The sequence below is a fragment of the Felis catus genome, chromosome B2 (assembly GCF_018350175.1).
Source record: "Felis catus isolate Fca126 chromosome B2, F.catus_Fca126_mat1.0, whole genome shotgun sequence".
Classification (NCBI taxonomy): domain Eukaryota; kingdom Metazoa; phylum Chordata; class Mammalia; order Carnivora; family Felidae; genus Felis; species Felis catus.
The window spans coordinates 96,966,583-96,993,537 of NC_058372.1; the positions used below are offsets into that span (position 1 = coordinate 96,966,583).

At 41.5% G+C, this 26,955-nt stretch overlaps 1 protein-coding gene across 1 annotated transcript; it reads right to left on the reverse strand.

Moving 5' to 3' along the window:
* Positions 1-22,959: 22,959 nt before the first annotated feature.
* LOC101097896 (ferritin light chain-like) lies at positions 22,960-24,562 on the reverse strand. The gene has a single exon (XM_045058635.1). The coding sequence runs from the start codon at positions 24,276-24,278 to the stop codon at positions 23,727-23,729; it is 552 nt and encodes a 183-aa protein (XP_044914570.1). The 5' UTR covers positions 24,279-24,562; the 3' UTR covers positions 22,960-23,726.
* Positions 24,563-26,955: the final 2,393 nt, after the last annotated feature.

Below are 26,955 nucleotides of genomic sequence, written 5' to 3' on the forward strand. Positions count from 1 at the left end.
TTTGTGAGTTCGAAACCCCGCATTGGACTCTGTGCTGACAGCTCAGAGCCTGGAGTCTGCTTAGGATTCTGTGTCTCCCTCTCTCTGCCCCTCTCTCTCCCTGCTCACGCTCTGTCTCTCTCTGTCTCAAAAATAAGTAAAACATTAAAAAATAATAACAAAAAATAAAAGAACTACATCTCTTCTAATACAAATTAACCAATTTCTTTTTATTTGTCCTTAAGAGATGAAGAGTTACCCCCATAGTGATGACAAGAGTAACATCAACAAATTGCTTAACTAAAAAAATATTGATTGACATTGCCCAATAAGCCATAAAAGAGCACTTACTGAAATTTCCCACCCAGACTGAAATACAACTTGGAAGAATGGCCATAAATAAACAGAAGAGTGCACTATGGGTAATTTCAAAGCTATATTTTTAAGTAAGAAGAAAAAAAAATCTCAATAGAGATTAGAACTTCAGGAAAACCATAAAAAATATAAACTTGTTGAAAAACAAATATTTGTGGGTACTTAAGCATATAAAATTGGGGGACTTTAGGAAAAAGAATATAAAATTATAAAACAAAAGTTAACATTTGCTATGGACTTTGGGTGATAATGATGTGTCAATGTAGGCTCATCAGCTGTAAGGAAGGTACCATTCTTTGCGGGGATGTTGATAACGGAGGAGGCTGTACATGAGTGGGGGCAGAAATTATATAAGAAATCTCTGTACCTTCCATTCCATTATACTGTGAACCTAAATCTGCTCTAAAAAAATAATAAAGTCTACTAAAAACAGTTAACATTTATAAAAATTATAATTGCTATAGGTTTGTGTTACAGATGGAAGAAATCTGATAGATTCTATTTTGCATGATTTCCATTGGGAGTTTTTCAAACTGTGGTACATTTAAAATTGTATGCATTGCATATTGAGTATCTTCCTAGTAAGAGACATTTTCCTTTTTGACAAGCCTCAATGAGAACCCAATCCTCTGCTTACAATTTTAATACCTACTGAGTGGAAGAATTTTCCACAAAGTAGTTTCTGACTTCGTACATTTCAAACTATGTTTCTCCTCCACTACCTCTATACTTCAGGTGCCAGGCCTCCTGGGATAAATACATATCCTGAATTAGGATGTATCACTCTTTTGTTTTACAATACTGGGTGACTCTGCCCAGAGGGTGAGGTAATAAGAATATTCCTGGAGATGGTAACAACTACACACAGAAGTAACTCTACACTATATAAAAATACCTCCCTAACTCCAAAATGAATGTACCCCCTAACCTCCAAACACACAGATTAAAGAAGAAATTTGGTCATTCCACATTAACATCCATAGAGTTCACACACTATTAGCCAGTGTAGGGAGTACAAAAATGTTAAAGACAGAGTCTCTGACCTCTGGAAACTCCCCTACAATCTAACAAAGAGGACATGCTGTCTCAATAAGTAGCAAAAACCTAAGGAAGGAATTGATAAATGCTATAAGAAGTGTACTGAAAAAAATATTTGCAAGTTCATAGGAAAGAGGCATTTGTTTTGTTAGAGACAATTGGAGGGCTTCAAGGAAGAGGTGGCCATTGAGCTAGGCCTGGAAACTTAAATAGAAATTGAATTTAAAAATCCAGGTGGAATCAGCTCAAAGTACATTTGGAGAATAGCATAAAGTCCAGTCTGTTTGTGAATAGGACTAACAGAGTTGAAAAAAGACTTTTAAGTCCAGCTTCCAGGTTACAGGCTACATGTCAGCAATATTGCTTTTAAAATGAACTTTGTTAGAGGTGTGTATGAGTGGGAGACATTGCAATCCCCTTGGGAGGCCTTAAAGAAAGAAAAAGAAATGGTTTGAACTAGTATGGTTTAAGTATGGTCCTGCAGGAAACAAGAGGGTGAACTAGGTCACCATTTCTATTATTTTCCTCTTTCTTCTTTACCCAGGATATAGTTTCAACTCTTTGATATCAATCAAATCTTCCTAAGATGTAATACAAAAGTTATGTCCCCAAAAAGACTTGTTTGACATACCTTGCATCACTTTGCTGGTGCCTATATTTCACATCCTGTTCCGCTCTCTACTTCCTATCTTGCTACCCACCTCTGTCCTGCCTCACATCTGTTCTCTACACAGCGGCCAGTGATCCTTTTTTTTTTTTTTTATCTTCTTTTAACTTTCGATTTTGAAATAATTATAGATACACAAGAAGTTGCAAAAAGTAGAGAGAGGCCCATATACCCTTCACTCAACGTCCTCCAATGGTAACGTCTTATATAACTAAAATACAGTATCAAAAGCAGAGAATTGACATTGGGGGGTGTCTGGGTGGCTCAGTCGGTTAAGCATCTGACTTCAACTCAGGTCATGATCTCAGGGTTCAGGCGTTCCAGTCCCGCTTCCAGTGAGCTTATGCCCTGCTTGGGGTGAGCTCGAGATCCGCTAAGGGTTAGGGTGAGCACCACTTTCCTCTCTCTCTCTCCCCCTCATAGGATTTTCTCTTTCTCTGCCGCTCGCTCACTTGCACCTGCCCCCCCCCACAAAGGAAGGAAGGAAGGAAGGAAGGAAGGAAGGAAGGAAGGAAGGAAGGAAGAAAACTAACATTGGAAGGGTCCTGGGTGACCTGGGTGACTCGGTCGGTTAAGTGTCCAACTCTTGATTTCTGCTCAGGTCACGGTCCTGAGATTGAGCCCTCCTTCTAGTTCCTTGCTGAGCGTGGAGCCTACTTAAGATTCTCTCTCTCGTTCTCTCCCTCTGGTCCTCTCCTCAGCTCATGCTCGCTCTCTCTCACTCTCTCTCACTTTCTAAGATAAAACAAAATAAGAAAATTGACATTAGTACAATCTATAGATCTTATGCATATTGACCAGTTGTACATACACACACAATTGGGTGTGTGCATATGTGTGTAAGATCCTTCAAAGCCTCTAAGATCATTTAACTTTCCTCAAAACCCTCTGTGGTCTTCCTGTCTCACTCAGCATGAAAGCCAAGGGTTTGGGTCTACAAGGTCCTAAGTCATGTGCCCTACCCCCACCTCTCTGAGTCCATTGCTACCACTGCCCCCTCGTTAACTTACTTCAGCCACACTGGTCTCCTTGTTGTTCTTGGGGCCTTCACCCATAGTGAGTTTTTTTCTGCCTAGAATATTCTTCCCTCAGTTATCCCGGTGGTCCCCTTCAAAGCCCTCATTGTTCAGTTCTCTGCTCAAATATGAGTCCTTCAGGGAAACCTTTCCTGATCTCCTTATAAAGTAGCACCCTCCTTAATTTTCTGTCTTCTTATTTGCTTTTCTTTTTCTCCAGAGCATTCGTCACCAAGTGATATATTCTATTTTGATTTATTTATTGAATTTCTTTCCCCACTACTCCACAAAGTTAGAATCTTGTTTTGTTTGCTGTATTGCCAGTGCCTAGAATAGTGTCTCGCATGTGGAATATGCACATTAAGTTATTTGTTGAATGAATATTCAGTTTATGCTATCCTATTAAAATGTTTGATGTATCATTTTATAACTTTTTGTTTTCATTTTTATCTTAGATTTTATTTTTAAGTAATATCTCCACCCAATGTGGGGCATGAGCCCACAACCCCGAGATCAAGAGTCACAGGCTCTACTGACTGAGCCAGCCAGACACCCCATAATTGTTTTTAAACTTGTCACATTCTGTATATTCTATCCTCTTACCTGCTATGTAAATTCATGCTAATTATTACAATCTCAGAAACTGTACCTTCTGCTTAAACTTAAGCAAAAGCCTGGTCAAAATCTTTCACTTAAAATAAGTTTCACTGCCTCTTTTTTCCCTTTTCTTCCTTTCCTGTTTCTCCCACTTTACCTGGTTCACACTATAGAGTAGCTGAACAGGTAGATAATGGGAGATAGTGTATGTTGTGGAATTTTTGCATTTATATAGTGGGGAAGTTTAAGTCATATAGTTATGCCCAATCCGTGGGTCTGGGTCACAGCCATGCCGCAGCTGCAGGGGAGACTGGGAAAGTGAGTATTTGGTGAGATGAGAAAGTGAGTATCTTCTATGGTGAGATGAAGGTTCTGCCTCACAAGATGGGACATTCCCAAACTTTGGAAGGGGTGCAGAATAAGAATATCGGTGGTCCACGGAAACTGGGCAGTTAAATGGTGAGATCCTCTAGCCATTACTTCCTGGGCTACAGTTAGCATCTGGCTAAGACCTTGAACTGAAAGAAGGTAGTAGAAGTTTGACCTCTATGGGTTGCTAAGGTTGCAGCAATCCCACGCACTGTGGAGACTTGTGCTGAGTCACTTCAGAAGCAAGTGGGAGCGTCCATGGCAGCCTAGACTAGGGCAAGTAGCTGGGTTGGGAGCCTGCTTTGTCTCGGGGCTGAAGAGGGATGAGTGCTTATGGTCACCATCGGGTCCCCAGCTCTCATGCATGGTTCACTCAGATTAGCACAGACAGAGTAGCCACTCTTGAGCTGACTGATAATGAGCCAAGATGTTTCAGCATCAGTGGGCATTTCCAGTTCACCAAAAGCACATTTGTATGGGTCATCCCTGCCAACACGAATGGCTCAGAGAGAGGGAGGGAAGCTTTGACCTATAGGCTAACCAGATTCAACCCTCACTTCAATCTCTGATTCACTGGACAAGTTGGCAAGAGATCCTAAGTGTTAAATAAATTAATAAACTTGCCCTAAAGATGAGGTTTTTGCCTTGCTTTAGTAGGTAATGACACAGGCTAGACCTATATGACCGTAGAACTCTAACACGTAACCCTTACAGCAATCAATCCAGGAAGCCAAAACACAATCCCTTCAGCAATCAGCCCAGAACGTCTGGACTAGGTCAACTGCCAGCTTCTCAGCTCTTTGCCCCCATTTTCAAACCAGGTTCAACCAGACAAATATGCTGCTAAACCAATCACACAGGATGGCCTGCTCTGAGTTAGCCTGTCTCCAGCTTCTCCATGCCAACAACCTATAATCAGAGCATACCCGAAGCCTTCCCTTTTTGCACTACAAAGCTTTCCCATTCCTCTGCCTGGCTTTGGGTCTGTGCCAAACACAGGTGATGGTGGCAGAATCCCTTGCCATACCAAGCTCTGAAGAAATAGCCTCTGTTTATTCTCATTTGGATGATCTTCATCCATTTCCACATTAGGTAAATGTTAAATGAATTACTTTTAACAGTTGTTAGGTATAGTATTCACACATACTAGTAGTCCATTTGCACATGCCTTAATTATCTGCATAGTGCCTGTCTCTCCTCTCACCAAAACTCAGACACTCTGGGAAAAACAACCAGCCAACCTGAGAACCCAGACCACTGCTTGAAATCTGAGGCAGGACCACAGAAATAAAAAGCCTATTTAGAACGTAAGGAATGTTCTTGCTTAGCAGGGATTACTGACTTGATCCATATAATGAGCCCTTCTGCAGATGTATTTATATGACATTCTCTGTTCACAGGATGAGAAGCTACCAAATCTTATATCATATACGCTCTGCTTTTCAAACTGTTTTTGACCATTATTCATAGCAAGAAATATATTTTACATTAAGGCTCAGCAGATTACGGAAAAACGTCAAAAAGAGAACTTAACTCTCACTGTGTGCAATGTGCTGTGATATTTTCCTTACACTATATACTAATTTATGTTAAATATAAGCAAAGCATACTTATTTATACATTAAAGCCCTTCTTAAAGAAATACTCAGCTATAATCTGGAAGCTTTCTGAAGATGCATAGTGATATTTGATCATAGAATACAGATAAGGTCCCCTTTGACAGTAAGTGTATTCTTGGACATAATTTTTCTTATCTGTGGTGTGGAATGTTTCATTTAAAGAACTCCTCTGGTGCAGGAGTTCTCAAACTTTAGCTGAAAGAGAATCACTTGGAAAGCTTGTTAAAACACAGGCTGCTGGGCCTCATCCCCAAAGTTTCTCATTCAGGCTGTATAGGGTGGCCGGGAAATTTGCATTTCTCATAAGTTCCCAGGTGATGCTGATGCTGCTAGTCTGGGAACCACACTGCTCTAATGAATCGTATCTGTAAATCAAATCAACTTTTCATGCAATGAATAACCGCTTCCTAATTTATCTATTTGTCGTATGTCAAGTTTACCGAAGCAAATTATATAGAGTATGTTGTACTGGTTGGATGTATGTGTAATTTGCATACAAGTAGGAGATCAAAAGTCAGGAATTAAGGGAGATAGTCTGCTTGCTGGTTCCTTCTTCCAGCCACTGTGGTGCTCCTTTTCAGAGTTATTTAACCACTCATTAATTTATTTAACAAGTATTTGAGACCCTTTGCCAAGAGCTGTGCTAAGCTCTAGATTACAGCCAGCCTGAGCATTTTATAAGAAAACATTTCCCTTTAGAAAGCTGTAGAATGATGCCAAGACCATTTTTCTGTGCTTTTAAACCCAATTAGTTCCTGATGAGTGAAGTTCAGGTGTCTTTCCAGAAACAAGATAATAAAAGTAGATGACTGATGCAGGTTTTAGAGCTTCTAATCCACTAGTCTTTGGAAGCAGTATCTTCCAAAACTCCTCTACGAGAGGGAGCACAGTACTTAGGTGCTAGTTAAAATTACAGCTCCCAGGCCCTTGGTGATTCTGACTCAGTGAGTTGGGGATAAGGCCTGATTGCTGTATTTTTAGCAATTCCTCCAGGTAAGTCCTAAAATCAAGTACAGTAAAACCTTGGATTCCATGAATGTTCTACAAGATGAGCAAATATTTCTAATAAATTCTAACTTGATAAACAGGCAATGTCTTGCAATACGAGTAGTATGTGATGCTGAATGTCACATGATCACAACTGAGCCAATGGTTCTTGAAATTCACTTTGATATACAAGTGCTTTGGATTACAAGCACGTTTCCAAAACGAATTATGCTTGCAAACCAAGTTTTTACTGTATGGGAAACCCTGTAGTAAGCTATCTTTGAATTCAACATAGGCCCCAGAATTATATTAACTGAAAGGAGGTATTCACAGTAGTTCAGTGTCTTCAAATTTTACTGCATATAAGAACCACTTGGGGGTGGGGCACACCTGGGTATCAGTTAAGTATCTGACTTTAGCTTGGGTCATGATCTCACAGTTACTCAAATAACTCTGAAAAGGAGCACATCAAGCCCCACATCAGGCTCAGCACTTACAGTGTGGAGACTGCTTAGGATTCTCTCTCTCTTCCCCTCTGCCACTCCTCCCCTTCTCTAAACAAACAAACAAACAAACTTTAAAAAAAAAAAAAAAAAGAGAACCACTTGGGGAACCGAAGAAATTTCCAATGTAGGGATGTCTGGGTGGCTCAGTCGATTAAGCATCCAGCTCTTGGTTTCGACTCAGGTCACAACCTCACAGTTCAGGAGTTTGAGTCCCACATCAGCTCCGCAACTGGCAGCATGGAGCCTGCTTGGGATTCTTTCTCTCTCCCTCTTTCTCTGCCCCTCTCCCACTCGAGCTGTCTCTCTCTCTCTCTCAAAATAAATAAACTTAAAAAAAAATATGCTAGGCCAATGCCTAGGCCATTCTCTATACTAGTTATATCAGAATTTTTCTCCCCACCTTCCATCATGATTCCAATTGGCCACCAAATTTTAGAACGACCACAATCATTTATAAAGGTTAAACCCCTCTTCATGTTGAAGCACCTTTCACAGTCTTTTACAATTGTAGCTGCCTGAAATCACCATGAAAACTTAAAGTGTTGGGGCTTAAGTGTTGAGGTAGCTGATACCCCATCAAGTAATCTTGAGGGCTCTTGATCTGCTGAGGCCTGATCTCTTAGCCTTAGAAAGCTCTGTACTGGGTTGGGAACTACCTCAGCATTTGGTGGCTTCAGAGATTCTGCTCAAAGCTATAGACTACTGTCTCTCAGAATCTAGTGTCCATATGAATCCCCCGGGGGCCTTATTAAAATGAAGGTTCTAACTCAGTAAGTAAGTCTGGGGTGGGATCTGTGGTTCCTCATTTATAATAAACTACAGGTGATGCTTATGATAAACATTTCTAATAAACTACAGGTGAGGCTGGACCATGAACTACACTTTGAGTAGCAAAGCTGTAGATCCTCCCCCAAATCTACTGTCTGTAGATAAAAGCTACAAAAGTATACAGCAATGGCTGAGATAGAAGGGCCTGGGGACTGTAACTCTCCTGAAGGCAGGACACTATACGCCTGCTGAACATCATAAAGGGCAGTACTTTAGGAAATGAAAGTAAGAAGAACTGTAGATGGAACTGATGAGACAGATTTGAGACAAAGTTAATCCAAAGTGTGCAATATTGGAAGATATGGCTGGAAGTGTAGATAAAGAAAAGCAGACGAGCATAGAAGAGAAGAGTTTGGACTTCCAAGTCAGCTTACAATTCAAAACCCGGCTCTACTACTTACTGCCTGTGTGACCTTTGACAAATGTCTTAACTTCATCTGTAAAATGGGAATGACTTTTTCGTGTATGCTTAGTAATGAAAGGCACCCCACCCAGGGCCTGGCAACAGAAGATCCTGAATAAATAATTGCTACTAGTGTATAAATGTAACCTAAGTGTCTAGAGCTTCCCCAGATCTAGGTTCATTCACCCAATTTTGATGGCTCTCCATCTCTGCTTGGCAGGCTGCAGGAAATCCAGCCTCGTGCAGAAGTTGCTCAAATGACCACGGGAGCTCTCTTGCCCATTTTGGACTTGCAAATTGCTCTCTGTCATGGCTAATGAGGTTACAGCCTGTAGGCTCAGACTACAATGGAACCCAAAGAGGCCATTGCCCAGCCTTCATCACCACTGTTGCCACTGCTTACATGCAGGAGCCTTTGCATTGATTGTTGGAAGTCTACACCATTGCTCTTGCAAGAAGACTACACCCTAATATTATATTACAATGTTGCTTGGTGATGGCAGTAGTGTGTTCTCTGAAGTTGGAGGTGGGGGAGGGATAGACGAGCCAATGGAGAAGTCCACAGAAAGGATTTTTGAATGCCAAAGAATCACAGAACCTACAGTTCATACCCAAAAGCATTTTCTCCCCAGAGCACACAAATGAAGTGCAGTTCCAGGGTCAACTGCTCTTTATCCAGAACTGCTCACTACAAGCTCCACGATGCTAAAGCCTTATTGCTGATAACAGGAAAATTTGCTGAGTACATACCTTAGTTCATTTCATTCCCAACAACACTATGAATTAGGTACCAGAACTGCACCCATTTTCAACATGAGGAAGAGGAGGCTTAGAGAGATAAAGAAATGTTTTCAGGGACATACAGGTGGTAAGCAGTGGAGATGAGTTTGGAATCCAGGCAGTCTGAGTTAGGACAGAGATGTTCCTCTTTGCATCTGCTCCCTACCCTGCTCCCTGCACCAGGTTACTCTTCTTACCAATGTGCTCTCCCAGCTTCTACCTGGGACCCCAGTCAAGCAGACTTGTCAGTATATGTCTTCACCCTAACTGTGGACAGGGCTCAAGTGTTTTACCCAGTGGGTTCCTCAGTTCTGATGCATGTGAGTAAATGCAAACAGCTACAAAGTAAAGAGGGTCACCGGGATCTGAATCTTAGGTCTGTTCCAGCAAAGTCATCCAGTTATGGGATTAAGATGACAATGGGGGAAGTCAGTTTGTAAAGGGCTTTGAAGATCAGAATAAGGAATCTAGGCTTTAATCTATAGTCAAGTTCTAAGACTAAATCATTAACATAATGTCAGTGGGTAAGGAGGACTTTTAAAAAGTGCAGAAGGAAGAAAAAAATTAATCTCAGTTTCATTTGTTCAGGCTGTCACTGACTCAGATTTGGGTTCCAAAACTAGTGATAAGGGAAGCCCCAGGGCTTCAGATAGAGCTTTCTATGTCCAATAAATGACTAGAAGAACAAGTGAAGAGCTGTTGGACTGTCTTCTCAACAGTCACACATATAGTGTTATAGTTGCTGTGACCCACCATCCCTCACTTGCAGGTGTCAGGTGAAGGTGTCCTAAACTGGAATCAGGAAGGAAGAGAGGTGCTCGCTTCGGCAGCACATATACAGGAAGGAAGAGAGAAGAAGGAGAAGAGAAGGAATTGAAACACACCCCCAAATCCTTGATATGTTAATAGGAATGTAAATCTCTAAGACAAAGTAGAAGATGTGAGGTTTCCCAAAGTATTTGGCCATTTCCCCCCTTTAAAAAATGAGCATGACCAGGGTCTGCAGAAACACACTTTGGGAAATGCTGGCCTAGAATTTATACCAAGATGGCTGCCACTCACTGATGGATGAGTTTACGAAGAGCAGCTTCAGTGGAATAATCTGGGTGGGGGAAGCCGGTGTGTAGGGATTAGAAGGGAAAAGAAAGACAGAGACAAGTGAAGGTGCTCAGCATCTGGACCACTCTATCAGGAAGAAAAGGAATAGGCAATGAGAGCCGGAAGAAGAGGCAGAAGATGGAGGTGTGTGCAATATCAAGAATCAATGGTTGTGGGTTTTTTTTCTTTTTAAATATAGATGACTTTACCATGTTTATATAACATGCTCTCAGCCCCTCTCTTTTCTTTTCCTCATAGGATGCTACTAGCTGCTTTTCCAGGTGAAACGTAATAGAAATTACTCCTGTTGCCCTCCACTGGGGCTGGGTTCCTCCTGATCAGCCATGAGGGTCCTATGCTCCCTATGAAGGGGCCTGAGTCCTTCTCAGTTTTAGATACAGCCATATCTCCAATCCCTACAGAAGGTTTAAACAGTAATGTATTTAAACGTTTAGGAAAGTGATCAAGAACCAAGCTTTACAGAGAATAGGAGTTGGGGAGGCGGTTGGTTAGGGTAAGTATCCTGAGGCCTCTAGCCAACCACTTTGCTCCAAGGCACTATTTATAAACCAACTCCCCCGTGTGGGTTTTCTGAAATCTTAGTCTCAAAGCCTCTGGTTTTGGCTCAATGGTCAGCAAAGGGCCGATTTCTGGTCCAATGGATGAAGGGAAAGATGAATGCTACTATCTGTTCTTAATAGATCTTACATTTCAGAATGTTGCCAATTCCCTGTGATCTAGAGCACCTATTTTCTTTTTAAGTTTTATTTATTTAAGCAATCTCTACACCCAACATGGGGCTCGAACACACAACCCTGAGATCCAAAGTCCCATGTTCTTCCAACTGAGCCATCCAGATGCCCCTTAGAGCATCTAAAATCAAGCACATTTAATCATTTTGAAGGGTGATTTTCAAACCCCAGGTAGTCACCTTAAGAAATCCATATTTCTGTTAGTAACTGCACTCTATGTCTTGAGAGCGAATGATTTGGTCTCATTCAGTTAAGAGGATAAGTGCCTCTTCCCTGTGCTAATTAAGAGGCATGGGAAGCCTGGATGGCTTCTCCCTAATTCCTGGAGTATGTATGTGAAGGTGTCTGTGTCTGGAAAAGTTAGTGAATGAGAAAAGACATGGAGGAGAAGGAAGGAGTCTGTGGAGTGAGTGGAATCCAAGATACAGAAGAAGGGAGAAGGGATCATCCAAAGATTTATTCAGGAATGCTAAACTGTTTTTAACTCTAATAATTAATGCAGTTATAAATATGCTTGGCAAGAAAAATACTTAGAATTTATCATCCCAAGAGATGCAAATACAAAACTTTAAAAACATGGTACTGGTTCTGAATATACCATTAACTTTGATACCATTAACTGGTTCTGACTACACCATTAACTAACTCTGTGACCTTGGGCAACTTACTTTACTTTGCACTTCACAGGTGTGTGTGTTTGTTTTTGTCTAAGAATGGTATAATATTGCACACCTTATCTCCCTCACAGTGATGCCGTGGAGGTCAAACCAGATTACATTAAAAGAGTTATAATTACTTACATTTGCATAGTATTTTCTCATCCATGAAGCATTTCTGCATATATTACTCCATTTGCGTGAAAGAGCTTTGAAAAGTTATAAAGTGCCCTAAAAGGACAAACCTGAGTTTGAACACCAGCCCCATTTCTCTCTACTTCAACTTTCTCATCAGTAAAATTAAGATAATGGTATACCTCAGAGGTCGTTGAGAGGATTACGTAGGATGCACATCTTGGAGCTCCTGGGTGGCTCAGTCGATTAAGTGCCTGACTTCAGCTCAGGTCACGATCTCGCAGTCTGTGAGTTCAAGCCCTGCGACGGGCCCTGTGCTAACAGCTCAGAGCCTGGAGCCTGCTTCGGATTCTGTGTCTCCCTCTCTTTCTGCCCCTCCCCCGCTCATGCTCTGTCTTTCTCACTCTCAAAAATGAATAAATGTTAAAAAAACTGTTTTAAAAAGTAGGATGCACATCGTAAACTCAGTGCCTGCAGGGGAAATACTGACAAACTTCACTTTGTTCAGGTCTCTGTGCATAGGTCACCCCCTAAAGGCCTTCCCAGTCCTCTCATCTAAAACAGTTCCTCCCTCTACCATCCTTTTCTCACCCTTGCCCTTCTTTCTTTTTCTAAGACTTAGCACTATCTGATATCACAGCGACTTGTTTGCTTACTGGCTGTCTCCCCATTAGAATAGGATCTTCCTAAAGAGAGAGATGTTGTCTGTTTCTCTGTATCCCCAGCATCTAGACTGCAGTAAGTGCTCAACAACTATTTATTAAGTGAATGAAGTTAGGGGTTATAATTGTTATTGTTGTCATTACCTAAGGTCCCTCCCTCACTCTGCCCGTTCTGATACAGCTCTGAGTATAGGACAACTCTGCTTCAGGAATGGTTCCTCCCTCTCCCTTTTTGAACAACAACTTTGTTGAGATGTAATTCACATATCATAAAATTCATCCTATTAAAGTGTACAATTCAGTGATTTTCACTATATGAAAATATAGTGTTGTGCAACCATTATCATGACCTAATTTCAGAACATTTCATCACCCCCAAAAGAAATCCTGTACCCACCAGCAGCCACTGCTTTTCTCCCTCATCTCCCCCTCGCCTGTCCAACTACTAACCTGCTTTCTGTCTCAGTGAATTTGCCTATTCTGGATATTTCATATAAATACGATTATGTAATGCAGTCCTTTGTGACTGGCTTCTTTCAGTGTGTACAATGTTTACAAGGTTCATCCATGTTGTAGCACGCATAGATACTTCATTCCCTTTTATGGCTGAATAATGTTCCAGAATATGGCCATTTCACATTCTGTTTATCCAATCATTGGTTGACAGACATTTGGGTTGTTTCTACTGTTGAACTAAATAATGCGGCTCCGATGGGGCGCCTGGGTGGCTTGGTCAGTTGGGCGTCCGTCTTCGGCTCAGGTCATGATCTCATGGCCTGTGAGTTCGAGCCCCGCGTCGGGCTCTGGGCTGATGGCTCGGAGCCTGGAGCCTGTTTCAGATTCTGTGTCTCCCTCTCTCTCTGCCCCTCCCCTGTTCATGCTCTGTCTCTCTCTGTCTCAAAAATAAATAAACGTTGAAAAACAATTAAAAAAAAATAATGCTGCTCTGAGCACTCGTGGACGGGTTTTTTGTGTGGATGTATGCTTTCAGTACTCTCAAGTATGTACCTAGGAGTTGAACTGTTAGGTCATCTAGTAACTAGGTTTAACATTTTGAGGAACGGCCAAACTGTTTTCTAAAGTGGCTGCACCATTTACACTCCCAGCAGCAATGTATGAGGGTCACAATGTCTTCACATCCTCATCAACATTTGTTGTTGTCTGTCTTTCGTATTTTAATTTTAGCCATTCTAGTGGGCTTCAGGTGATATTGAATTGTAATTTTGACTTGCAGGTCCCTAATGACTAATGGTGTTGACCATCTTGTCATGTTTATTGGCCATTTGTATGTGCTCTTTAGAGATGTGTCTATCCAAAACCTTTGCCCTTTTCTTTTGGGATGAGCACTGGGTGTTGTATGGAAACCAATTTGACAATAAATTTCATATATTAAAAAATAATAATAATAATAAATAAACATTTAAAAAATAAATAAATAAATAAATAAATCATTCAAAAAAAAAAAAACCTTTGCCCTTTTAAAAATTGGGTTGTCTTTTTATTGTTGAGTTGTGAAAGTTCTTTATATACTCTGGTGAAAGTCCCATATCAGATATGGGAGTTAAAAGTATTTTCTTCCATTCTGTGGGCTGTCACTTCACTTTTTGATGGTATCCTTTGAAGCACAAACGTTTATAACTCTGATGAAGTCCAGTTTATCTCATTTAAATTCACTTTTGAAATTTCTTCTTTTTAGTACCAGAGATTATTAGTCTTTGTCCTATTGCCCCAAGAGCTGGCAAGGATTTGTTCTTTCTGAGCATCATAGCACCAGCTCTGGAACTTTCACTCAGCCTCTTTCTCATGTTCTATGTCATGGAACGGGCTGTTTCCTTCTTGGAATTCTGCCTCTGCCCCCTGCTTCTCTGCCTAGCCAGGTCTTTATTGCCCTTTGAGACTTAGCTCAGACATTTCTCTTCTTCCTCTTTGGGGGTCTCCATTCCTCACCACAGATGGTGTGCGGCTCTGTCTTCCCTTGTGGAAAACACTGGAGGCAGAAATTTCTTTTTAATTGTCCTTATTATTGGAGAATGGAGTCTAAACTGGTATGTGTTTGAGTTTCAGCCCCATGTTTAGCTGTACAAACATAGGCAATACAGTATTTCTGATCCCTGGTCAGTGTTTTTAAGTTTATTTATTTTTGAGAGCAAGAGAAAGAGAGAGCAAGGAAGGGGCAGGGAGAAAGGGGGACAGAGGATCTGAAGCAGACTTACTGACAGCAGAGAGCCCCATGTGGGGCTCAAACTCACAAACTTCAAGATCATGACCTGAGCTGAAGTTGGACACTCAATCAGCTGAGCCACCGAGGTGCCCTCCCGGTCAGTTTTATAAAATGGAAATAAATTGTAAGCATGGGGTCATTGTAAGTTTAGAAATAGAGTAACAAAGATAAACTATTTAACTTGGTGGATTCTCAATACACCCCAGCTCTTGTTTTTAGCATTATGGTTTGTTTTTGTTTTGTTTTGTTTTGTTGTGTTTGCTTTGTTTTTTAATGAGAGCTGTCTAAGAGTATCAGGCACATGTTCTCAAGGAATGCCAGTTCCTTATTATTTTCTAATTTCTAATTTCAACTTATTTTCTAATTTCAACTCAACTAAACTCAACTCTTTATTATTTATTTATTTATTTATTTATTTATTTTTTATTTTAGAGAGAGTGAGAGTGTGCTAGCTAGGGAGAGGGGACGAGAGGGACAGGGAGAGAATCTTAAGCAGGCTCCACACTCAGCACAGAGTCCAATGCGAGGCTCAATCCCATGGTCCTGGGATCATGACATGAGCCAAAATCAAAAGTTGGACGCTCAAGTGACTGAGCCACCCAGGCACCCCTCACCTAGACGCCTTTCAGTTTCCAGGGAGCTGCATTTCTTGAGCCACAGCCATTTTTGAGCACCTGATGAAAGCAGTGAACCATCTCCCCAGAAAATACACATTACCCAACAGCTTGCATATGATTTTGGCAGGATTCCTGAACACATGAAGCCCACCATGGGCCCAGAGCATTCTTGTCACAGATGTTCATAGCCAGTTCTGCCCCCTTGGTCCTTTTAAAAACGAGCAACTTTTACCATACCATCCAGCAATTGCACTCCTTGGTATTTACGCAAATAAATTGAAAACATATCTGCACACAAAAATCTGTACAAGAATGCCTAAAGCAGCTTTATTCACAAGTGTCAAAGCTTGGAAGCAACCAAGATGTCTTTCAGTAGGTGAATAGATAAATTGTGCTACATCCACACAACGGGATATTATTTAATGCTGAAAGGAAATGAGCTATGAAGCCATGAAGCCATGAAAAGAAACTTAGATGCATATTACTAAGTGCAAGAAGTCAATCTGAAAAGGCTACGTATGTACTATATTCTTCCAAATACATGACATTCTGGAAAAGGCAAAACTATGAAGACCGATAAAAGATCAGTGGTTGCCAGGGGTTAGGGAGGGATGAACAGGCAGAGCACAGAGGATTTTTAGAGCCGTGAAACTATTCTGTGGGATACTATAATAGTGGAGACATATCCTTATCCACTTGTCAAAAATCCATAGGATATTCAACACCAAAGTTCACCAAGAGTGAAACTTAGTGCAAACTGTGGACTCTAGGTGAAAATGACATGTCAGTGTAGGTTCATCAGTTGTAACAAATGTACCACTGTGGTGCCAGATGTTTATAGTGGGAGAGGCTGTGCACATGTGGATGCAGGGGATATATGGGAAATTTCTGTCCTCTCCATTCAATTTACTGTGAGCCCCAATACTAAAGTGTATGGGTTTTTTTTTAATGTTTATTTATTTATTTATTTATTTATTTAGAGGGAGAGCGAGGAGGGGGAGGGGACAGAGAGAGGGAGAAAGAGAATCCCAAGCAGGCTCTGCACTGTCAATGATGCGGGGTTCGAACTCACAAACCATGATATCATGACCTGAGCAGAAATCAAGAGTCCTATATACGCAACTGACTGAGCTCCCCAGGCCTCCCAAGCATGTTTCAAAAAAATAATAATAATAATAATAATGAGCCCTGCAGCATGCCTAGTAAGCTGTGCAACCATCTTCCCAGGAAACAACTACACAAGGTCTGTTTCTGAGAGACATGTTTTCCAGAACTTTGGCATGACTCTCTGGTGTCATCAGGGTCATCATGGGACGTTAAAAATGTTCTCTCTGAGGTGGCAAGAACTGCTCAAAGGAAGCAACAACCAGGTTGTGGCGATCTTTCTGAGAATTTTTATTTTCTAGTATGGAGGACCACCAGCAGATGGCAATCAAGGAATACAAAACCTAAGCCTGTCCTCCACAAGAAGATTCTGATTTAAGATTACTAAAATGGTAAATTTAAGGTAAGCAGACCACTGTAGTCCACCTCTTGGGTAAGCAATTCTCTGCAGAGGCACAATTTCTTATGCTCCAGATAAACGAGTCATCTTCCACCAGTGACTGAAATAAATGTCTAGCCTCAAAAAAAAGCTACCAGAGACAAATTCTTAGATTCTTTAGTTCATCAAAGGAGAACTTTGGTTACTCTTTGTGGAAATGAATTAGAAGAGTTTTTGGTTTTGTTTAGACAGTATATTTCCTTTAAATTTTCTGCTTACATCGTGAGCAAGGATAAATGTTCCTTGGTATGTAAAAATGGGTATTTGTGTCAATTATTTTCAAATGATAAAAGAGAGACAGCTGTAATACAACAGAGCTACAAAATCACCGGAGGGAAAGAATTTGCGTGAAACAATCCAATGTTTGCTGGGGGTGTAGGGGGTGGGGTGTGGCTGGGAGTGGGGGGGGGGCGGGTGGAGGGCTGGGGAGGTGATCTTACCAAACAAGATTATAGAACTGGCTGTACAACAGGAATTTCTTCTTTTCTCCTTTTTGCTGTTTGCTTCTGGAGATGTACTAGTGAGTAGATTCTCAATTAAACCAAACATTCTCAATAATGTAACTATTAAGCTTGGAAGACTTTGCCCTTGTTGGTAAATTCTGATATTTATGCTTTGCATTTGCTAAAATCACTAAGTCTACAGAAAGAGTTGCAGTGTGGTAGAGCTTGCAAAATATAAATATTGCTAATTTGTTAAGTTGAGGCAAAGAAAATTTCAGCTTATAGTTTACAGTTCAGGAATATTTGCAGGTATAACAAAACCCCTTTATACATGGCTATACACAGTAGAAAATGATTAACCTGTTTTGTTTTGTTTCTTGACAATATCTTTATGAAAAAAGTCTTGTAAAGCATAAAAAATACACATTAGACCTAGAGAGTTTGAGGGAATACTCAATGTTTAAGAGAAGCTATAAACAATAAGGAATACTTTTTGGATTCTTACTACGTATTAAGCAATATTATCTCAAAACAGATAAATTAGCCCCATATTTATAGGTAGGGAACTAAGTTTCAGAGAGATTCGTAACTTGCCAGGTTACACATTCAGTAAGTAGCTGAGCTGGGATTCGAACCCAGGCCTATTTGGGGAAATGTAAGCACTTCCTACACTGTAATTGCTAGCCTTATTCTAAAAAATGATATTAAACATTTGAAACCTCCTAGCAAATTCAGAAATTTAACCAAATCACCCGGGAAAGTGGTTAAAGATTCAGTGATCAGGTCATACCCCTAGAGATTGTAATTCAGAAGACTGGGGGTGGGGGCCCCAGAATCTGACTTTCCAACAACCACCCCGCTGTGGTTCTGCTGAAGGTAATCTTTTGACCTCAAACACAGGAACTACAGGCCCAACCCAGGAGACCTTCACTTCCATAAGCAAAGAACGCTTTGAGGTCCTGATGAAAGCCTGCACCACTTTTTCAGAAAAATACACACTTTACACCCCAAATTTCGCATACGACTTTAAGGGGCTCGTGGACACTCTGAAGCTATGGGCACTCGATTTCCTACACGTCCCAGTAAAAAGCGGCCTAATTAGAAGTCCCTTCCATCTCACCACCGAGAGATGTCACTCTTCAGCCTCAAACATCCTCCCCAGAGCCTCCAGTTTTTCCCTTTTTCCTTTCTCCTCAACTACAAAGGAAAGAGTTTCCCAGGAAAATGAGTTTACTGTTTGAAAGGAGCTTCCCCTTGTAAATAGAGCAGACCCTGGCATGAGCTCCAAAAAATTAAGCTGAAATGGAATAATAGTGTTGTCTACAATCATGACGAAAGCCCGTCTGGAAATAAAGGTGTGATTAAAACCTAACAGTAGGGACCACAGATTAATACAGGCACAACCCACCTTGCGAAGGGACATGAAATTTATTTTCACAAAAGCCCCTTCTGCAACTTCTTTTCAATCCCTAGGTTTTCTCAGAGGTCTCCATGTTGAAGCTAGGCTTTGGATCTTTAACTCAAAACTTATAGAGAACATCATTTGAAACATGTACATAAATAATATTGACACAGGGTCCTCACATATTTACCTTTAATAGGTTCCGGAGTCTGGAAAATAGGAAAGGCATGAGGAGAACATGTAGTTCTCTCTGCAGGCCTGAGGTCTACATAAACCTATGGCTAGAAGTAAGGCATGTCTGTGAACACTCTGATATTGTATATAAGTTATATATTTAAAAAAAAAATAGTGTTTATTCGTTTTTGAGAGAGACAGAGACAGAGCACGAATGGAGGAGGGGCAGAGAGAGGGAGACACAGAATCTGAAGCAGGCTCCAGGCTCTGCGCTGTCAGCACAGACCCAGATGCGGGGCTTGAACCCATGAACTGGGAGATCATGACCTGAGCTGAAGTTGGAAGCTTAACCAACTGAGCCGCCCAGGTGCCCCGTCAGTGTGTGTTCTAATTATGGTTTAGATTTGGGGCACCCTGCCAGAAAGTCCACTCATTCAGAAATACGTCTTCCTTGGTATGAAAACAGGAGCATGTGTTTTGGATCAGGAAGACCTGAATCTGTGACCAGGCAGATTAAACCCACCTCTCTGACTCCTAATGTACTTGTAAGTCAGGAATAATCATCCCTAATTTGTCAGGGTGTTCGGAGGGAGGCATGAAATAATATATATAAAGCTCCCAGCACAGTGTTTGGCACTGGGCAGGCACTCAGAAAAGTTTGTTTTTGTCTCTCTTTCTCACTACCACACTAAGATCCCCCCACGGTGGGGGTGTTGGGCACAAACTATCTGCTGCTTAGCTGGGGCTGCACCCGTCAGACTGACTAGAGTCTGGTCTGGCAAACCTGAGGAGAAACTGGTTTCCTTTAAGAATTCCCACTTTCCAGTCTCCCCCCTCCCCATCATATCTGTTGCAAAGGTAATCGAGGACTTCACACACCGAACCTGCCTGAGGATCACAGGGAGTTACAAGGGACAAAAAGACATTGTCCCTGTCCTTCGAGTTGCTGAACCCTAATAGGGAAGACAGTACCAAAAATAAGTTAGCAGAAGCCATAAGGCATACATATAAGCACGAATACTCTACATACCTGAAAACAGGTTATGCTAGAAAGGGCAAAGCCACATGGAGTTGATTTAGGAAACAGTCATGAAGGAAATGATTATTGAGCCATATTTTTTAAGTGCAGGAAAGGATATGAGATGCAGAATGAACGAGAGAAAGCTCAGAAAGGAGGAGAGAGTGCCATAGGGCTAGCTTAGGGAGGAGGTGGGCCCATAGCAGATTTGCAGGGCAGCAGGGGAAGCCATGCGGAGGGCCTGTGAAAAGATGACAGCAGCTAGGTGTGGGGGAGGGGAGGCAGCTAATTGGTAGAGACCCTTGAGACCCATGATTAGGAGTTTTAATTTAATTCAAGAGGCAATTGGAGCTATTGTAGGCTTCTAAGAAGGGGAGTGATATGATCAAAATGATGCTTGAGGACGATGGTTCTTGCTGCTGTGAGCAGGGCGGATTAAACGAAGGAGACCCTTGGGCAGGGGGGCTGATCTGAGGCTAGGTCAGGAATCCAGGGTTACAGGGGCATGGCCTAGAACGGGGACACAAGGAGCAGAACTACAGGACGTTATAGAGGATAAATATTCACTTATTTTAGAACCAAACCCTGGGTTAGGTGCTAGGATACCATGGAGACCAGGCACAGAGGTTGGGATGGGGAGAGAAAATTAAGCAATTATAATAATATAATATAATATAATATAATATAATATAATATAATATAATATAATAATATTATAATAATATGGTGAGATAAGTGAGATAAATGCTGTGATTATGGAAGCAAAGAAATATGAGAGCACATAGCAGGAGCAGCACCTGAGTTATGGGAGGGCCTTCAGGAAGTGGCATTTAAGCTGCGAATTTAATGAAGAATCAGGCATGAACTGAATGAAACATCATTGGGAGAAATATTCCAGACAGGAAGCCCCAGGATGAAAGAGTAGGAGTGAAGCCAGGAGGGAAAGGCAAGAATGGTTTCCCCAAAGGCTCAAGAGAGCAAGCAGGGAGGAACCAGACCAAGAGGGGCCTTGAGTCTGCAATATGAACTGTGAACTTTATCCTAAGGGCACTGAAAGGCCAGAAAACAGGCATGGTTTATTTTTCATGTTAGAAAAATCTCTCTGGCTATGTTGTGGGAGAAAAGGATTGGGTGTGGTGGTAGTTGGGATGAAAGGTTTGCCATAGTCTGGGGGAGAGATGATTAGGAAGTGGAGATGGAGACAGGTAGACATTTAGGATGTAGAGTTTATGGGATGAGAAAGAGATGGAGAGGAAGAGAGTCTTAGAGATGTCATTAGCCCAGAGAGGGTAGAGTTATTCTCTAGGGTCATACAGCCAGCCTGTGGAAGCATCAATCCTAGAATCCAAGTCTCTGATTCTCTCTAAAATATGTATCTTTCATGTCTCTCCTCATCATGCTCATGTTTTCCTCTACATCCTCAAATATACTTATACAATTTTAATTCTTTGTCCACTAACTCTATTACCTCTGTCATTTCTGGATCTGTCTCTATTGGTTGATTTTTCTCCTGGGTGTGGGTCATATTTTCCTGGTTCTTTGTATACATAGTTAATTTTTATTAGATGCCAGACATTGTGAATTTTACATTGTTAGACACTGGGCTTTGTTATATTCTTAAAGAGTTTGAACTTCATCCTGACATGCAACTAAGTTATTTGAGTTTGATTCTTTCAGTGCTTTCTTTTAAGTTTTTTAGGGCAGATCTAGAGGAGCCTTTAGGACTTCTGCTTTCAACCATCACGGAGTAACAATGATTGCATTTACCATCCTACCTGATGCAAGAACAATGAATCAGATTAAATGTATGAAACAATGGTCATCAGGCAATGAAGGACAGTAATCCCTAAAAGATAGGAAACAAATGAAACAATTCCCATGATTTCCCCAGCTTTCTGCCTTGAAAGTTTCCAGGGCACAGAAAAGAAGTGTAGAACTCAGGTGGATCTTTTTGGACTCCTTGAATTGAGGACATGGAGCTAAGAGCCCGGGGAGACCAAGCGATTAAAGTTCATAGTACAAAGTGCCAGAAAAGAGAGAGCTGTGCAGAGAGAACTCCAGAGATTTGCAGAAAATCACCTTCAAATATTCAAGAGTATTTATCAGCACAAGCATGTGAAATTATCACCTGAGGCTCGAGAAAGAACTATGTGAAAGATCACAGAGAATAATACCTGATGCTTGCATAGGGCTAACAGCGGTGTTCCCACCAGCCAGTCTAGAAAACCTCATCATTCACGCAGCATTTGTAGAATCCTCAGAAGAGTATAGCCTCAACAATGGGGAATGATTATCACCCTTGAACTAAATGCTATTCTAGTTTATTCTATAACCTCTTAAATGCAAGGCCCAAAAGGATCAAATGACTTCCAAGTAACTTGAGTGCATTTCAGAACAATGTTGAAGAATATTTACAAAAATTCAAAAATATCCATCACTCAACAAGGTAAAGTTGACAATGTCTGCCATCCAATCAAGATTACTAGGTAAACAAAGAAAGCAAGAAAATATGCACCATTTTGCAGAGACAACAATTAATTGAAGCCAATCCAGACCTGGTATACACGTTGGAATTAGCAGACAGTATTAAAATATTTTGTGTATTGCTGGAAGCCGAGCTATCCCAGCCTGATGTCAAGGACGGATGCTGTGAACGGACTGGGACTGCAAGGCGGCCCACTGACAGTGAAGCTTCTTGTCCTCCCGCTTTTATGTAATTTGGCCTTAATAAAAGTACCTGGGGAATTGTCTGTTGGGGAACTGTCCTCGACAGGACCCCTGGGAAACAAACCATTAGAAAAGAAATAGGTTCCGCAAGGAAATTGTGCGGCCCTACATTTGACCCTTGCCATCCCCTATGGAGACTCCTCTATTTGAAGGAAGGATAGCCTCATACATTTGCAAGCCCAGGAGGGACACATGCATTTGAAAGCCCCACTCTGGCAACTAAGGAGTGTATCTATGGGCACAAGTTACTCCAACCCCTAGGCCCACTTGGCCCCCAGGAGGCATTCCAGATGATGATTGAACCTAGTCGGTTAAAGTACAGAATGGTTCATTAGTTCCTAGGTGCATCGTCTCTCTGAGAATGTACAAGGCGTGGGTTCCTAAGGCCCTCTTGGCCCCCTCCTGGCACCTCGGATCAAGGCGAACACTTTTGTTCCTCAAACCACAAATGGTTCGGGGAAACAACTAAGAGGTCATGTCCCTGTAACTGTTCCATTTGAGGTGCTGAGAGATAGATGACCTTTTCATGAAAACAGCAAAGCAAACACTCTATAGATTATAGGTAAGTGTAGATACATAATGAAAATAATGTAAGAAATTAATCAATAAGCAAAGGGCAGGAGGGAACATTATGAGAAAATAACCATGTTATTCCTTAAAGGGTGATTACACTTAGGAACATTTTTAAAATTAGGTAATGCTAGAAAACATAGATGACATATGCTACAAGGAAAGTGCTAACAAATATAATGGCACGTTTACCACAATGAAGCGGCCAGTTCAACACACTGCTGTTGTCTGTGTCCATTTTTATTTTTGTTTTTTATTTTAGTTTTGTTTTATATTCACTCTTTTGCCGATGCTGTTCTTCCTTCGGGAACCCCTGGACCTGCTGGAGCTGGACTCCGGCAGTGTATGTTCAAAAAGTCAAGTAGAGACATGGAGGATATTTTTTAAATTTTTTTTCACCAGCTGCTGCAAAAAGCTTTGTTGTTTCCATTTGGTCCACAGCCACAGCTTAGGAGAGGGCTCCAGGATGGTTAAAAAGCTGCCCGGTGTTGTAGGGAGAGGCTCAGGCATAAGCCTGGAGCCAGAGGGATGCCAAAGGGGCCCCTCAAAGGCTGCTGGGCTCCAGAGACTCCTCGTTGTGGTTGAGGGTGAGCCTTTCGAAGAGATACTCACCCAGCCCAGCCTGGGAGCCAGCCAGCCTGCGGAGGTTAGTCAGAAGGTTGAGCATCTTCTCGATGAGCTGCACCTCCTCATCTAGGAAGTGGTTCTCCAGGAAGTCACAGAGATGCATGTCTGCATGGGCAGAACCCAAGGCATGCAGATTCAAAAGGGCCTGGTTCAGGTTCTTCTCCAGAAATAGGGCAGCTTCCAGGGCATCCTGAGTTTTACCCCACTCATCTTGGGATGGCTTCTGCATATCCTGGGAGAGAGTGTGGCCACCACACTGGTTTTGCATCTTCAAGAGATGCTCAGCACCCTTGCGCTTCTCCTCAGCCAACTTGTAGAAGTGGCTCACACCCTCCAGAGCCACATCCTCACGGTTGAAATAGAAGCCCAGAGAGAGGAAGGTGTAGGAGGCCCGCAGATGCATGTTGACCAGGCAATTGGTGGCAGTCTCCAACTTAGTGGAATAATTCTGATTAATCTGGCAGCTCATTGTTGATCTGTAATAAGGAGCTAAGCTCAAAATAGGGTGTTAGCTGATCTCAGAGGCAGAGGGTGGCTGAGAAGATGGCTCTGAAAGTTGGGACTAGAAAACATGTTGGAGGGTGGTCAGAGGCTGGTAGAAGAGGTGTCCCTGGATCTGTTCCATCCAAATACTGTTGAAGCAAGAGGCAGATCCTTGGGACTGCCAGGTGTACTGACAGAAGATATTTTTAAAAGTCCAAAGGTAGTGGGGCGCCTGGGTGGCGCAGTCGGTTAAGCGTCTGACTTCAGCCAGGTCGCGATCTCGCGGTCCGTGAGTTCGAGCCCCGCGTCGGGCTCTGGGCTGATGGCTCAGAGCCTGGAGCCTGTTTCCGATTCTGTGTCTCCCTCTCTCTCTGCCCCTCCCCCGTTCATGCTCTGTCTCTCTCTGTCCCAAAAATAAATAAACATTGAAAAAAAAATTTTTTTAAGTCCAAAGGTAGAGATTAAAGCTACAGTGTCTGAGGTAAAATATATGCCGGATGAGGTTAATAGCAGATTAGACATTGCAAATTAGTGAGATTGAAGAAAATATTCAAAATGAAATACAGAGAGAAAAAAGAAATATAAAGTTGAACAGTGCATCAGTGATCTGTGGGACAACTTAAAGCAGCTTTATATACAGATTATATTAATATGTAATAATTAATATACACATATTTATATAATATGAATATATTATATATTTGCATTATATATTAGTTATATAATGATTAATATATAATAATTTGAGCCTCCACAGAATGAGAAGGGGAAAACATTTTGAGAAATATTTAGAAAAGTAAGAGCTGAACCTTTTTCAAAATTTGACGAAAACTGTAAACTGAGGTCCAAGGCACTTAAAAAACCCCAAGCACTAGAAACATGAAGAAAACTACTTCAAGGCACATCATAATCAAATTGCTGAAACTCAGTGATAGAGAGAATATCTTAGAAGCAGGAAAGGAAAAAAATACACATTATATAGAGAGGAAGAATTAAAATGAGAACAGATTTTTCATTGGCAGTAATACAGTGGAACATCACTTTAAAGTACTGGAAAACAAAGACAAAAACCTGTCAGCCTAGATTTCTATACTTAGCAAAAATATCTTTCACAAAACAAAACAAAATAAAATGTTTTCAGACAGAAAAGCTGAAAGAATTCATCACTGGAAGAACTGCACTACAGAGGCCCATTATTCTAGAGCTAAGTTAGTCCCACTACAAAAGCAGGCACTTTATCTAACAGGAGGCCTCTGTTCTGGCTGGTGGAAACACAAACCACCCCTAGCCCTGCATGAACTTTGAACATTTGATTATCTTACTGTTTTTAGAGTGGTTTATTCCCAGGCCTTAGGGAGTTTCCTCTTGTATATGCTCAGATTAGTACTCGGCCAAAGACTCAAAGGGGCTCCTGGGTAGCTCTCTGGAGTTCACCTCCCTTTACTCTGGTACTCTACACCTCAGATTCCCCCAAACTCCGATCTCTGTCTTTCACCTCAGCAAGATCATCAGGCTCTGTTTAGTTTCCTTCTTCTTGCCCTACAGCCTAGAAATTGCCTCCAGACAATGAGCTATAGTGCTGATAAATCTTTCCTTCTTTCTTTACCTTCTCTCAGGGATTACAATCTTGCACAACCTGTTGTCCAATGTCTAGACACTGTTGTTTCAAATAGGTTATCTGGTTTTCTAGCAGTTTATGATAGAAGGGAAATTCCTATAACATTTAATCCTTCATAGACTGTAGCAAAATTTTTTCAGGTTAATTTTAACTCTCCCAATTGTCACTGTGCTCATCACCTTTGGGATCCAATCCTTGCCAAGTAAAATGCAACTCCAGTCTATATTATGTGAGGAATTTGAAAGAAAAGATGTTTACTCTTCCTGGAGTAGGACCTGAATGAATGAGGGGTGGGAGGAAAGCAGAGAGAGAAGTCAGGATGTTACCCAGGTTTCTGACTTGGGTGTTGAAGAGATGGTGGTGCCATTAAAACAACATGAGTAGAATTTGGGCATGTTGACTTTGAAGAAGTTAATAGACAATACCTCAGTCTTGGGAGAGAAATGCGGGCTGGGCTGGAAAACCACATTTCACTGTTATTGTATAGGTAACAGTTCAAGCTTGGGGATAAATGCAATTGGGGAAAGAGATTATACGAAGGAAAAGATAAGCAGGCCAAGGGCAGAATCCTGAGTAATGGCAACATCTGGAAAGATAAGATAAAAAGAAAGGCTTACAAGAAAGAGACTGACAAAGAGTTTTAGGAGAATTGGAAGAAAATCTGGAAGAGAGAGAAAAAGAACGATCAACTCTGTGAATGAAACAAAGATAGTACTGAAAATTGACCATTTGCTTTGGCAGTTATGAGTTCAGTGATCTTTGCAAGAGAAGTGTCAGTAGATGATGCCAGGCTGGAGTGGGTTTAGGAGTGAAAACATAGCCACCTGGGTGGCTGAGTCAGTTAAGCATCTGACTCTTGATTTTGGCTCAGGTCATGATCTCACAGTTCCTGAGATCAAGCCCTGTGGTGCGTTCCTCACTGATAACGTGGAGCCTACCTGGGATTCTCTCTCTCCCTCTCTCTCTGCCCCACCCCTGCTCACGCTCTCTCTCTCTCTCCCTCTCAAAATAAGTAAATAAACTTTTTTTTTAAAGAAGGAGTGAA

What these genes read in the sequence shown, in the direction of transcription:
- LOC101097896 (XM_045058635.1), bottom strand. Translation starts at nt 24,278, where the DNA reads ATGAGCTGCCAGATTAATCAGAATTATTCCACTAAGTTGGAGACTGCC.